Source organism: Dromaius novaehollandiae, chromosome 5 (assembly GCF_036370855.1).
Source record: "Dromaius novaehollandiae isolate bDroNov1 chromosome 5, bDroNov1.hap1, whole genome shotgun sequence".
NCBI classification, from domain to species: Eukaryota; Metazoa; Chordata; class Aves; order Casuariiformes; family Dromaiidae; genus Dromaius; species Dromaius novaehollandiae.
The window spans coordinates 30,541,859-30,557,334 of record NC_088102.1 but is presented as its reverse complement, the minus strand read 5'-3'; the positions used below and the strand labels follow the sequence as shown (position 1 = coordinate 30,557,334).

General features: G+C 38.0%; 1 protein-coding gene across 4 annotated transcripts in view; it reads left to right on the top strand.

Annotated features, from left to right (window-relative positions):
- The window catches only part of NPAS3 (neuronal PAS domain protein 3), a 631,291-nt gene that overhangs the window by 85,037 nt on the left and 530,778 nt on the right, over positions 1–15,476 (top strand). The window contains exon 2 of one of the 4 annotated variants that reach the window (XM_064512371.1): positions 1,697–1,786. The exons of the other annotated variants lie outside the window; for them this stretch is intronic. Within the exon in view, the coding sequence (XP_064368441.1) occupies positions 1,697–1,786 (90 nt within the window). The remainder of the gene's footprint in view (positions 1–1,696; positions 1,787–15,476) is intronic. 4 annotated transcript variants of the gene reach the window in all.

The following is a 15,476-nucleotide window of genomic DNA, read 5'->3' as shown; positions in this document are numbered from 1 at the left end:
TTTTTGAGGCTCTAGCCACCCAGCAGTGTATAAAAAGCATCCCTTTTCTAATCTCATTTCGAAAGAAGGGTGAAAGCTTTAAAGTTGGAGTCATATACCCCAGTATATGGGGGTGTGCAGAAGATGAAGGCCTGCATTCAAGTTGACATAAGCATTTCTGCGTGGCCCAGGTACGGTGTTTGTGTCTTAGGCAGGAATAGGATGGAGGAAACCTCCTCTTCTGGATTTCTTTCTTACTAGCTTGTACAGCTTCCTGCAGATAACACGTGTTGCAGATCCCATTTTGAGTTGCTCAGCTCTCCTCATATGCTACATATGGTGTTTAGGCATCTAACCTAAGGCCCTGTGAATCACAACAAGTAAGTTGCTTTGGCAGTGTCTTAATTGGTGAATCCAGGAATACTCCTGGTTTTGCGTGCATGTTTGGTCATGTCTTCACTCCGTAGCTGTCTCCTCCTCCTCCCGCGTCTTGGTTTCCAAGGGAGGAAACCAGGTACGTGGGCCAAAACAGTGCTGAGGCATGGTCAAACCAGATCTCCCATTAAAATGACTGGGAGTCATGCAGTCTTATTGGGGAAGGCCCTCAGTTTCCACAGTAGAAAACTTAAAGGTTTCCATTTTCTTGCAAAATTTATTGATGGATAAAGATATTTAGGTTTTTCTCATACCACCATGATCAAATTGCTGTTGAAACAAATACTTAAGTGATTTAAAAAAGACTAGCTCAGAGCTATACAGACTTAATAGTAAAACAACAAAAAAACCCTCTATATTGATAAGAATATTAATGTTTTTTTCCACAGCCTAAAATTTCACCTTTTAAAACCCTGTAAAATTTGCCAAATGATTCACACTTACTATAGTTTAGTTAACTATGGTTATTTAAAAGGGACAAAAGTATTAATTTGAGGAAGGTACAAAAGCATCTAAAATGTGGTTTTAATCCCAGAGAAGTGGGAAAAAAATGGTGGGTACTGTTTTGTGTGCAATTCCCAAGTATATTTTTAAAACAACATTGAATTTTTATAGACAAATTATATTTTTCTGCTAACAAGGGAGTTGGGGGGTGGTGAATAATAGAATGATTGACAAATCTTTTAGGGCCTGATTTTACAAGATGCTGCACAACTCCTGATTGCTGCCAATCACTTGCATTTCCTTTCAGTGGATCTGAGAACATATGGCATTATTCAGCTGGTGCTGAGCACCTTTAATCACAGTCCTTGTAATGCCACATTATCCTCATTCTGTGCAAATGTGAGAATTGCTGCTGACATTTTAAATTGGAGGGTTATTTGGTCCTTGCCTGGACAAACTCCCAACTGATATAAATGGGTGTTCTACCTGAGGAAGGATTGCAACAGCAAAGTGATAAATATCAATTTTATAAGCCCTATTCTATATACACAAACTGTGTAAAGTATCAATTTGGTACAGAAAATTCTTTTATCTCTTCCACTTTTATTCAATGGAAAAAAAAATACTGTTCTTATGGAGAACTGAAGCTTAGTTTACTCTCAGTGCAGATTTCAAAAAGTGGAAACTCTGGATGTTATGTGCGCAATGCAGTTGATTTAAAGAGATCAGAAAGATGTTTATAAAAAAAATAATCAATTTCAACATACTTATTGTCCTGCATTACAGTTACCTGTAGAGAATCTCTAGTCATGTATATCTGTTTTTGATACCTCTACAGAATAACTGTCCAGCATCCTCTACCCAACCAATCAGAATGTAGGAAAATCTACAGATATGACGGAATCTACTGTGAATCTACCTACCAGAAGTATGTTGAAATCTGTGTGAGTCTTGCCTCTAGCTCGTGCATTTAGTGCTCGTGCTCTCCCGCTATTCAGAAATTGCACATGTATTGAAACCGTATACTTCTACTTACGTGCAAAACCGCTAAAGCAGGCACAGAAATGTGTTGTTTAATTCTTTGGGATTGTGCTCTAAAAGCTAAAAAGCAAATAAAAAACCTATGACTTTATTAAATCTCTTAGGTATGCTTCTGTATAGTGCAATAAACAAGAATGTATACACTAGAAAATCTAGGCAAAATATATTGCACAGGTGCTTCACATCTTGGGGATTTGAAAGGTGTGTTATGTATAAATTAGCTGTCACTTTTTTCAGTCATGTAATGGAATGATGAGTTGTAATTTGCATAATCCTTTAAGAAGTCAAATTATACTGTCATGTAGCAGACTTAACATGCTAGCTAGAATTTCATAGCTTTGCAGCTAATTAGTATGTACCTTACAGGACAGTTAAATTGAAGCTGAGTCCTCTTGCTTTGCAGTCATTTGCCTTTGTCCATTGCCCTGACAGAGCCTGCTTTTGTGTGTAACTAAATATTGTTACTGGTGCTTCTGACAAAGTGCTATTGCTGTGGGCAGGCAAATGAAACATGGTTGACTTCTGTTACTTTTGCAAGCAGTAAAGTTCCTATTTGACTGTAGTAAGAATTTAATAATACATTTCCACGTAGAACTGAAAAGTATATATTTGACAGCTATGTTATAGATGATTTTGTATTAATATATTGCAAATGCATTATCAGTTTTCTGCTATCTTACTGGATTTTGAAACTGCTTTCTGTTACTTAGTGGTTACTTTTTATACTCCAACTATATTCTTGGTTTTGTGTCAGTATTATCGTTATCATCTTGTATATAACAGATTTCATTTTCCAAAAAGCATTAACGTCTAAAAATAGAATGTATTTACATTGCAACAAAATGTTCCTTTGGCAAGGCAGTAATACTCATTGTAGTTTTTCAGGTCATAATCTCTTTTTCCTTTTTCTTATTCCATAACCTGCTGTTTGTTTGCTCAGTCTTTTTTTCATAATAGATACAACCACATCAGTAAAAGCTGGTACTTCAGATTAAATGAAGAGTACCATTTTGGTTTATGGAAGTGAGAGGAAAAGAGAAATATAGACTTATCTGTATAATTACAGCATCAATATGACTTGGTGAGCCAAAATGAAAATCTGACTTCTTGCTTAGCTTTTCTCTGAATGGCTACTTTTGCTGTTAGATATTATTTATTCATGCTTTATATTGATTTACAAATATTTCTGATGAGCACTCTTTGAGTTTTTGACACCTTTGCACTCCATCTCACCAAATAATGGCAGTGTACAGGGTAGTCGAAACAGTCTAGATCTAGCATGGTTTTAGATGTCGACAGAGAACTTTGGTTTTTACTTTTCCTGTCACCTCAGTTCAGTAACTATAAAAATGTATTCATTTGTTTAAATGTTTGAAACAGATTTGTTATGCGCTATTTATATCAGTTTTTAGAACTTCATGATTTAGAAGCTCTATTTGTGGAAATAAGAAAACTTGGCATAGTGTAGAAGAGCCTGTCATCTTTGTCTTCAGTTTTAAATAGAGCAATGGCCTCACTCCCAAACCTGCAGAATACCTGATTATCTTAATTTTTGAAATTAGATGAAGTTTATAGTCAGTATAGTTAAAACGGCTAGGAGTGCCGACCCCAAAATAGAATAGTATGTGTGTTTACTTAAAAGTAGGCATATAATTACAGGTAGACATTGTCTAAATTGTTTTTCAAAAAAAAGGCAAAATCCAAAAGTGAGAAAGGTGATGAAACCATTAATGTTGTAATTGACTTCTGTTTTGTCATACCTGAAATTCCTTATATGAATTGTTTAAATTATTATTGCCCAGTTCACCTTACCTGAAAAAAAGCATAGATTGTTTTGGAAGACTAATGGATATGTCTTTCTCCAGAAAATATAAAGTGCTTTTTCATTTTTCCTCTAATATTAGTGGAGCTTTCTCTTGCTACTTCTCTGCTATTTAAGTTTTCTGAGGCACACTTTCTGTCTTCTTCCCAATGGATGTTTTTGTTACTTTTTCCCATGGTGGTTTATTTCTAATAATATAAAAGTTTTAACAGCAGTTATTGAAAACTTCTCAGTAAACGAGGCCAAAAAAAAAAAAGCTATATTCATCATGTTTTTAAAGTTTATACCTTAATGCTACAAAATAGATGTGAACTGTTGGTGCTAGAGAATTATGTATTTTATGTGAGGTATGCACTACCTACACCCTGCAGCTGGAGATAAGACTGCAGCTTGGGTAGTCGTATTAGCAATAGCTTTAAATTAGGCGCTCGGGGAGCACAGCCATGAAGGTCGCGTATGGCAGCAGGAGCTCGGCATGGGCTGCGCCACCTACCAGGGCCCCTGGCTATGGGCCCAGCCGCTGGTCTTTGGCTCTGTGCTTCTGCGGCGCCGTTGCCTTGTGCACCAGACTTAGCTAATTTAAAGCTACAAATCGTTACCACGTACTTGACAGCAGTGTAGGCATATGGGCAATCTGTGTTGCTTCATAAACGTTTTAAGGTCCTCTTTATGTCCTGGAGTTTTTCAGAGAGTTGTTTAGCTACTATTCACTTGCTGTAATTCTGATAATCCTGTGGTGTCACATGGTGGTCACATACTAGACGCGAGTCTGCGCCTTGCGCGTGGCGAGGCTTCTTGCTTGCTAGGAGTTTCATTTGAAGTGATGGGACTTGAGGGTGACGGGGCTTTCTCATGGGCTGTGAGGGATGCCTCTCCACGTTTGATCAGAGGAGGGAGAATAGGTGGAAAAAGGCCACTGGTTGTCAACAGAAAAGGCTATGTGGCAGTACATACTACATTACTACACATATTACAGTAGTGCATACTACATTTTTTTCCTCTAGATTAACTTCTGGGCTTCTTGTAAAACACTGAACTATTAATTCTTAAGGCTAAAGAAATGTTAAGGCATGGCCTGCACAGAGTAGGACAGGTTACAGACCTGTGGATTTGAGAGTTTGATAGGTTTTTTTACACCTCATTTTAAAATGAAAAAAAAGTATGATGAGAGCCTACTTTGGATTTATGCCTATGTACCTACTAAAGATATTTTTCATGAAGTTACCTAGCAGTTGAAACCCAAATATTCTGAGACTTTTTGTAAACATTTGAAAAGATCATGTCCTGACATTCTACCTCAAAAATATTTTTTGGAAAGCATTTGGTGAATACGCAAAGTAATCTGTTTAGTGAAATTTTAGTGCTAATGCACTAAGAACAGTCTGTAAGAGTTCTTAAAGGGGTAGATTAATTAAAAAAAATTTGGAAAAAGCTTTAGTAGTATAAATTTCTAAGGAGTTGGGTCAATGATTACTTTAGCATTATACATATAATGTAGACAAAATATTCAGTATTTTAATAGAGATCATGCTGGGCTATTCACAATCCATTTACAATCAAGTCTTATTGATATCACTAGATATCTCACCTGGGATTATGTGATACACAGTTTCAAAAGCTATGGGCAAAAAAGGGCATTTTTTCAGTGATCGTGGGTCTATGTTGTTTTAGATGGTTTAGCATATAAATGTGTTTTTTTAAAAAGAAAAAAATAGCTCTAAAGCAAGCATGAAAACAGTTAGCTTCTTTCTGTGTTCAGTAGTGGTGATAACTGAAAATACTGCAATCACTGTTAAAAGACTAAAATCTTTTAACCATTTTGCTTTTCAAAGTAGATGGTATGTCTCAAGCTGTAGAGGTAAACCAGAGACCTGTCACTGGCCTGGAATTTGGTTGTTCATCAACTCCTGAATATTCCCCCCTTTCTTTTTCAGCCCCTCAAACTATAGCCAGGAAGGTTCAGACTCTTTTGGAGATGTCAAAATAAAATTGAAAATAGAAAGAAATATTTTCTGTTCAGTTCTAGTTACTTCATCATAACAGAACTGCCACAGTTTTTCCTTGTTGCCCAGGTTGAAAGTCCTTTCTTCTGTTTGCTCAGACACCTATGGTTTCCCTTGCCCCATCGCGCAAACCTTTATGGAGTGTCAAATAGTGAACAAAGACAGGTAGATCGTCTCTGGAGGTAGTCCAAGTGGAGCGCAGCTCCCTGCCCATGCTCAGGTTTTATTTGTTGCTAAGTTACAAGGTGCTTGTCAAGAATAGTTTTTTCTTATCTGCAGAGAGTGTCTCCTGTGTACAAGCAGAGAATATCTCTGCTTTTTGTTCTCAGCCTAGAAGTTACTCCATTCATAAAGTGTCCCTTCAGAGTCTCACCTGGATCAAGAGGGGAAAGTTCCCAGCTTGGCAGCTGTTGTGCGCTATCTCCAAAGAACGGTTGGAAGAATGGTATCTTCCTTGTTTTTTCCTGCCCGTATTAAGAAGATTTAAAATGCAAGTCTTTTTTCAGGAGAAGTGAAGAGAATAGGGAAGAGTAGGTAAGGTATTCCTTCTGAAATCAAGATCATGGAATAAATATGTAAGGAAGACATCTCATACTTAAGTCCCAGAAATACAGCTATGTCCCTACTAGCTCTTTTTTTCTTTCATTTCTCTGCAAGTTAGTGAAATGAGCATAGAACAGAAGGCTCATTGATTTTGGTCTGAGAAGTGAAGCAGTTTTTCCTGGAAGGGGTAGCTTGGTCATATGCACATTATCATCCTAAGCCTGTAAATGCTCAAAACATCCAAACTTACCAGACCAAAATAAGCTCTCTTCAAACTGTATGTTGGCTCAAAAATATCAATATTTTTACAAATGAGAAAAGGAGGCACAAGGCTAAACCATTGATGTCAGCCTCTAAGGCTTAAGTTAAGATCTGTTTGTTTGTTTAATGGATAGAGCAAAATCTGAATGGCTTTGTGTGCCCAGGAAATCTGGTTCTGCTAGACAACACACACACAAAAAGGAAACTTTCAGTGGGCCAAATAGCTCTACCAATGTTTCTAATCAGGGAATTCAACTAGACCGAGAACTCTCCATGGGAAGATAAAGGACTCTCCTGAGGGTTATTGAAGTGGTCTGCAGTGCTCATCAGTTTGGACAGAGCAGTAGAAGACCTACACAGGAGGAGCTAATAGTTTCAGTTGGAGAATCACAACTTTGAAAGTGGAGGAAAAAAAAACCTCTGGCTTTTCTGCAGCTGGTCATGCTAGTTCAGGTCAGTCTGTTCATTTGGGTGATACAGAGAAGTTGATAATGTCTGAGAAATCCTTAGCTTTTTGCTTCTTCCCTTTCTGGGTGATGGTGTCACACGTAAATTGGCTCAGAAAAACATGAGACTTATCGGTCTTTTTCTCTGGATGTCATGACTCATCTGACATCATATAGCTGAGGAACAGTTACAGGAGTCCAAAAGTATTCTTCTAGCTTCAGGAAAAACATGTTATATGTAGCACATAAGAAAATAGGACTGACATTCAAACTAATGCTGGAGGGTACACATTTTTTTTCCCCAGTGCTGACTTCAGTGTCCCATGTTTAGGGATTAATCTAAGATTTTGTAGGGTATAGTCCTCATACTGAAGAAGGCGCCATTTCTTTAAATCTACCCTAGTATGTCAGGAAGGAGGAAGTCTTGGTTTTCCTGTACAGTAGATATTTTTTTGGGGGGGTAACATTTCTCTCACTTCGGATCTCAATTTTTCTGCTTGCAATGTGAATTTCATAGGTATATTTGAAGAAGAATCTACATATCTCCTCTCCATAAATTTGACCTCTTCTCGAAAAGTATTGATTACCAGCATGTGCCAAAGGAGCCACTGCTAACTCATGTGACAGGCCTTTCAGTATAAATCACCTGATTATTGTAACCTCAGTGTGAGCTCTGCCTAGCAGAACTTTCCCCAAGCTACAGCTGCCTATTTCTGCTCTCATCTTTGCGCAGCTTGGAGCATATCTCTGAGTCCGCTGTGCTGGGCTGTTCCTGGGCTAGTTGCATCCACTTGTCTGCAGGGGATTATCAGCATGCAAATTAGATGGCTGGTCTGTCTCCACTGAAGCAAGTGTAGATTCTAGCCTAAGTACAGCTATAATTTTGGTTCCATTTCCTTAAGCGATTATACTAAACTATATTTAAAACAAATCTAAAAGCAACTCTAGGTGGTCTTATGTGTAAGGTATGAGAGTGAACTTTCTTTGGATAAGAGATGAGGTTAGCTATGCCACTTTAAAATAGTTAATGATCACTGGCTAACATTAAGCAGAATATCTAGTTCTGGGCTGACTGGAGCGTTTGAGAGAATACCACTCAAATATATGATTTTTCAGTAACAGAAACTTTACCATACTTATCTTTTTCTTCTAGCATAGTTAGATGTTGCACTGGTTTTAAAATTTTACTGTGAGAAGCTAGTCTGTAGAGAGAAGAGGGGGACAGTCTAAATGTTACCTGAAACATTTCTTCCACTAGTAACAAAGGGCCACATTATTCAGGTTTGCAAAATCTTCTTCAGTTTATAGTTCAATAGAAAATGTGAAGACCCATTTAAGCTCTGCAGTAGCTAATTGTAGTATCTATTTGGAGTTAAATCCTAAAGTGAATTTGGTATTGGTCAATTGACTAATTAGGCAATTACCTTTTGCTGTCTTGCACACAAGCCATGCTGAACTGGCCGGGTCTTCGGCTCCTGTGGCCACACCCTTTGACTGGAATATTATTCACAGTCTGATAATTCCCTCTTAAGACATGGCATTTGAATATTGAACTGAAATGGTTCTTGCATTTCATTTTCATTTCAGATATGAAGGGTTTTTTTTTTCCCGAGTCATGTTACTGTTTTCAGAAATGGAGAGATCAATTCAAATTATCTGCGACTGAGCTACTGTTTGTGCTCAGCAAGGCTTTGCTTTTTCCCTTGTTCTTTCAGTAACTGTCTGCTTTTCATAAATAAAGAAGCATCAGTGCCAGGTATATTCAAAATACTGCTTGTGGAAAAAAATGAGCAAGAAAACAGCTTCATCTCCTTTACTAATGATTTATATGTACATTCCATAATTGAAAAAACTTTAATTCAGTTTTTTTTTTATTTGAAACATAAGCAGTTAATCAAATACCTGCAGTGGGACTCATGTAAGTGCCATGAGTTGAAGTAACAAAGCATTCCTGGAGCGTTTTAGATCCGTTTTTGAAAGGTAAAGCTCTAACTCCTTGCCATCTTTTGATTTAAATGAACAGTATCAGATGATGTATTGATGCCTTGAGTAAAAACTGTGTTGTACACAGATGTATATATACTGAAGGAAAAACACTGTGCTAGACTTGCATTCATAGATTTTTCCAGTCCAGAAAGGACTGTTAAGATTGCGTAGTCTGGTCTCTCGTGTGAGGCAGACAGGAGTGTTCCAAATAACACGATCTGACAACTTCTGGTTCTTTTAGAAAATGTTGATATAAGGACTGTAAGTGAAAGAAAATCCTCCCTCTTTTAGATAAACTATTCCTATAGTTAGTCACCTTCTCTATAAAGTATTGATACCTTATTTTTAGCCTGAAGTTTTCTGACTTTTACTTAGTGAGACGTGGCCACATCCAGCATATAGAAGCTGGGGAGTCCTTTAGTATTCATGATATTCCTCACCTTCCCCTGCGTTTAGGTATTTATAGACAGTGACCAGTTGACCTTTTATCCTTTTCTTTGACAGAGGTTTTTTTTACTCCTTTTCTTAGAAAAGCAAGTTTTCCAGAATTTGAACAATTCTTGCAGCTGTTTGATGAAGTCTTCCTAGTTTATGACTGTGCTTTTTGATGAGTGGACATTTGTTGAGGATGGAGTTATAGTACTAGTCTAGTCCACCAGTTATTCCTGTGGTAGTTCTTAAGGACCCCAGATATAAACCAGGACCACATTATTACACACTGTACAAAACAAAAAGAGTGTCTGTCTCAACACTGGTAGTGATTTATATAACCTATTCCTATTGCCACTCAGTATTTGCCTGCCTGTACATCAAAGGATTGCATTTGCTGCTCTAGCCAGTGTATTGCATTGTTGGCTAATATTAATTTGGTTATCCACCTTCATCCATATGCCTTCTTCTGGGTCATTACATTGTCTTTATTTGGAATCTGTGTTCTTAGTTACTAGATAGACAGCTTTGTGCTCAGCTGTGTTAAAACACATCTTATTCAGGTAAGCCCAGACTGCCGTGCAATCTGTAGAACTGACAGCTCCTTGGTATTTACCATTTTATTATCTTTTGTGTCATCTGCAAATTTTACTAGCAAGGATTTTATGTTTTCTTTCACATTGCTGATTTATTCTCCTGCACAGGTACTCTGCAGGGAATGAAGGGCTCAAGGAGCTCTTTCCCTGCACAGAGAACTAGGGGTAGGCATAATCTGTATTTCAGAGCTGCTAGTCCTAATGGCTGGGAGTAGGTTAGGGTTGCCTGCACTGATGAGTTGGAACCCAAAAGGGCAGTGAGTCATGAGCACGTGTCCTTTACTTTGAGCAGTATGAGATGGCAGCAGCCTTTCTTTAAAGTAATGTAAGGCTTGTTTTGTGTAGTGGTGCCACTGAAGTACAGAACACAATTCTCCCTTGAAAATTTTTGTGTCCATAAGGATGGCTAATAGTAAATTCGCCTTATTAAAAAAAAAAAAAAAAAGAAAAGAAAAGAAAAAAAAAAGAAAAAAGGCAGCTGGGAAGCAAATCTAGGTGATTTGCAAATGGTTAGCAAATTCAGTGAATACATTTATCCAAAAACAAGGGGAAAGGAATCATTTTTGGAAAACCTGAAACCTTTCATGTGAGGTTTTTCCAAAATGTATTATTTTAAATTTCATTTCTAAATTAGGCTTTTCCTTAGAACTAGATCTACTTTTAAAATGGCCAGAAGATTAAATAATGAATTAATGAAGCACAATGAATTATTGAAATAAAAGTTTAGAGTTCACCAGAAATGAAGCTTTCGGTTAACTTTTTGTCCCTTTTTCCCATCCGTCTGCTCCCCCAGCGTTTCTCTGGGCCAACTTAAAAGGAAATCCTGCTGGCAACTTAACAAAGCTACACAGCAGTGTTCTTAGATTCTGTTAAAGGTTTATGTTTAGTTGTTCATCTGTATATTTATTTTTCCACTTAGACATTGGATTTCATGATACAAAATGAAACAACTGATATTTCACATTCAGATACAGTAATATCACTAAACCTCTGGCATATCCATGGCAAAACTATGACTTTCTGCTAAAATTCCCTCACAATAGCAGTAGCCTTACTCAGCTTCAGGTACATCTATGCTGGTTTGTTTTCCATGGAAGAGAAATACTGCTCGAGTGAAAACAGTCAAACACTTGGCCATTGGCACCACCTCAGACTGCTCTACAGAAAACACAAGACCTGCATTGCATTTTGTAAAAATAATTTTGTTGTACAGCATTTCTTTTGAGAAGTTGGTGTTTATACTCTTCAAGTTCCACATTCATATATACACAAATATATGCACAAGCACACACAAAGAGTAGTGCATAATTCTGTCTAATGTGAATTCAGTAGTAAGGTGGAAATTTGTAATTCATGTCATTTTTACATATGAAACCAATCTTTCTTTTTCCAAACAAACAAACAACCATATGAACCAAAGATGATATTATTAGGATTTGCACTTAATTTCTGGTAACTAGGTAATAAATTTCTCAGAAATACCAAACAACAAATCTGGTCAACCAGAAGGAAGGACACAGTCTGTCACACTTCAGAGTTCTCTGCTCACTGAGCAACAAGAAAGTGATGAAAGTAGATACCTTTTCCCCATTATAGTTGCATTGAACTTTGTCTTAGTGTTTCATAAGTGACATTGGGTCTGTGCCATCTTTGAGATTGCAGACTGTGATGCAGAGTAATTTAAGATGCTGTATCATGTACCATTTAATCAGGATGTACTATTTAGAGTATGTGTGGTGTACTGGGAATAATTTGTGTATAAAGTCTTTCCAGCTGCATCTATATAAAAGGTGAAATTCCCTTATCTCTGCACAAAATTCAGTTAAATGGACTGTGGGGAACTGAGCAGCAGTTGAATGAATTAATTTCATGTACCTGTCCATAGCTGGCTGTGATGCTGTAGTGTGGCTTCTCCACAGCTGACTAGCAGCCAGGGCCCATACACATCTTTGGAGTTTTTAGGCTGCTGAATTTATATATATGGAACAATTATCTCCTTGCCTAGGGGTGTCCTGTGCAGTCTTCCTCTCCTGTACTAAATTTTGGTTTCAAGCTTGCATGCCTAGGATGGTAGCTGGGTGAGCCTCACAGACAGGGTGGACTTTACTGCCTTTTATGGCCCCTAAGATCAGAGATAACCACAGTGCAGGAGAGGGATCTCCTACACTAGCACTGTCCCTTCGGCTGCATTTCCCCTCGTGTAAGCTACAGTGTGTGCTGCTCCACGTGGAGGCGGCGGTAGGGTGAGAGGGGCTGTGATGCACTTCCCCTTTCCTCTGTGGCAGATCTACCAGTTTTGGCACTCTACATTGGGGAGTTTCAGGGATGCATGTGCAGAGACCCAGGCAAAGGAGAAACAGGTTGTGTGACCAGTTGCGTAGGGAGTGTGATGAGTTTGGTAGCGTGCTAGTTCCCAGGCTGTCAGGCAGCGTGCTGGGAGTGCTGCAAGGTAGTAGCCTTTGCACTAGGCAATCGGTAATCTATATAATCAGTTACCAATTTTGACTGATTAATACCATAGATGTTTTAAGTTCTTCTTTAGACATAAATAGTTAATAGCAAAATGTTAAGAGTAAATAAGTGGATTCATAAAAGGGAATTCACTCTGAAGCTTATAAAATAATAATTTGTATTTAACGAAACACAAACAATTAAAGGAATAGCTGATGTTATAAGTGTCAAACAGTATACGCTACAGATCAGAGAGGGGGTTTATTTACTTCATGTATTTTCTGGGCAATAGTAAGAGTCACAGAAAACCACATAAAGATAATAGAGATTTTTTTTTTGCTTGGAAGCTATTGAACTCATAAAGCAGTAGAAATCTAATGCCTATTTCCAGTGACTTTCTGATTCCATAACTGTCCTTTGCTATAGGGCGCACTGTTGCTTTGTCTAGCAGTATTTTCTTTGTCCTAAGAACACTGCCATGCTCTGCATTTGGGGCTGAATGTTATCCTAAAGAGAGCATTCACATTTTGCTAACTTTGCAAGTTAAATTGAGCGGTCGTTATTCAATAGAGATTGAAAATGAAAAAATACTTTAAACAAAGTACTGAATATCTTAGTTCAGAGTTCGGATTGAAAAGAGCAAAATATTAGTCAGGTCTACATTATATTTTGGTATAGCTTGGTCAATTGAAGGTATTTAAGTGGTGTGGTATCCTACTTGGACAAAGTTGCATCAGCAGTCTCTTCTACAGCAGATACTGTTTCACTTGTAAAACTGTTCTTTTACTGATATACTGCTTGTTTTGCGCATAGGTGGTGATTTTATTATATGAGTCTAAAGCAATCCTCTGCTGATGTAGCTGATTACAGGCTTAGTATTTTGCCACTGTAGTATACCTAGTTTGCTGTATTAGCAAAATGCTCTTAATGCAGACCTCATCTGACTTTAGTGATTCACTCCTTTCACTCTTCTTAATTTCAAAGCTCAACAAAATAAAACTTCTATTTTATTAAAAAATGTCAGTTGTTCCATGACTCTGTAGTGAATAATCATTGGGATAAAGAGACCAAATGTCCTGCACTGCATTAAAAAAAAAAAAAATCCTTTCTTCATAACACAATTATGTTTTCATCCTAGGAGATATTATTGTATGCTTGAATTATGGGTGAGAAACCCAGTCTTCTGAGTTGTTTCACACATTTCATATACAGTGGCCTTAGAAGCCTGCATGATGGTGTGATTTGCCAGATTAATTGAGACAACGCTATCCACAGTGAATCCCACATGGTCGAGTTAGATTGCCTTGAAATCAAACAATGTAAACAAAAACTTTCCAAAAGTATTCTTTTTCCACACCTTCGAAATTCCCTCAACCAAAATGGAAGAGAAAAACCTAATGATCATAACTTAGCTAACTAAGTTTTATGCCCTGCTGCTTGCTTTGAGCAACACCTAGATCTTAGGACTAAGAGAGCATGTTATGGTTATCACAGCAGGAGGCTTTCTTGCTTCCAGGGGTCGCAGCATGCTTTCAAAGTGCTGCACTGCTGCTTGATTACTGACGATGGCTGTGTTACATGCTGGACCCAGCATGACAGACAGAGGCAGTTCTGATTCATATCACCCTGGGGAGTATCGGGCATGTATCCAGACCGTGCATCAGCATCGGTGGTAAGTGTGGCACTGAAATTGTTAGAATAGGCATAGCATCAGATAATCATCCGTAAAAGAGTACTCCTGCATGGATGTAAAATTCACAGCTGGTAGATTCATATCTTAGGGGAGCACAGTGCTGGTTAAGAGGCAGAATATGTTAACTTTACCAAACAGGTTATGGCAACCTCATTAGATTGTTTCTCTTTCTCTCTCTCTTTTTTTTTTTTTCTTCCCCTCTCACCTTCTCTGAGTACTTTAAAGTTATAAACAGATCTTTTGTGAGGTGTAAGAAGAGCAAGTCAACCATTCCAGGCCTAGGCTATCTCTTAGAGGCTAAAATGAAATTTAACCGTTGACATTGTCACTAATCTGTATGACGTACATTTTAGAATATCAACTATTACACTAACACTTCTGTTTTTTTTGTATGCCACAAATTTCCTTTGCTTGTGTTACATAGTTATGTTGATGCACCCTTGCAGCAACATATGCTTCACAGGAGTTAAACAGTCTAAGCAATGCTGTCATCAGCTGACCAACCACTGAACTATTCATTTGTTTTTTCTAGTTAGCACCAAATACCTTTCATTTTAGGTTGAAAACGAGGAATAGATCTTCTCCCTTAAATTTCAGGAGAGTCTTCTCTTAGCTGGATCTTTTGAGAATTCATAGGAAAGGTGAATAAAGGTCTTGTTTCACAGATGTTTAGAAGATCGTTTTATATGGGACTTGGCTGACCCTTAAATGCACTGGCTTTTATTAGGATGAGTACCCTTTCACCTGCAACAGTTTAAGGAGGCACTCTGTAGAGGCTCTGCACTCTGTAGAGTGCTTTTTAGATGACAACACTGACTCGTACAGCCCTTGCAAGCATCTAAATACAGGGCCTTGCAGGCATGGCAGCTATGGGCTCAAGGTTGCAAGTGGGAGGCTTCTTGTTTTCTTTTACTTGCTACTGGAGAACACCACTGTTCTGTTTTATGGTCTCAGTCCTGCCTGCTGATGAACGCTCTTTAAATGTGTGATGTCAGGATGTTTGAAACAAGCCGGAGTATTTGCAGAAAATGCTATTCAATGTCAGGCGGTGCAGAAGGGAAGCGGGGCATTGTGAATGCAACAGCTCCGCTCCAGGCGCGCTGCTTTGCAGGTTCCAGGCGCCTTCCCTCTGAAGGCATGGGGTGAGGCTCATCTGTTTACTCATACGTGTTTCTTAAGAGGTGATGGTGGGAAATGTATTAAAATTCATTTTGGGATGGAACTCCACCTGCATTAACATTTGTATGTTGTTTTAACTTTTTCACATGCTTATCTAAGCCTTAGTTTATAAATCTCAAATAATTGCTTACTGTTAATCACCATACCCCTTATATTTGCGCCCCCAGT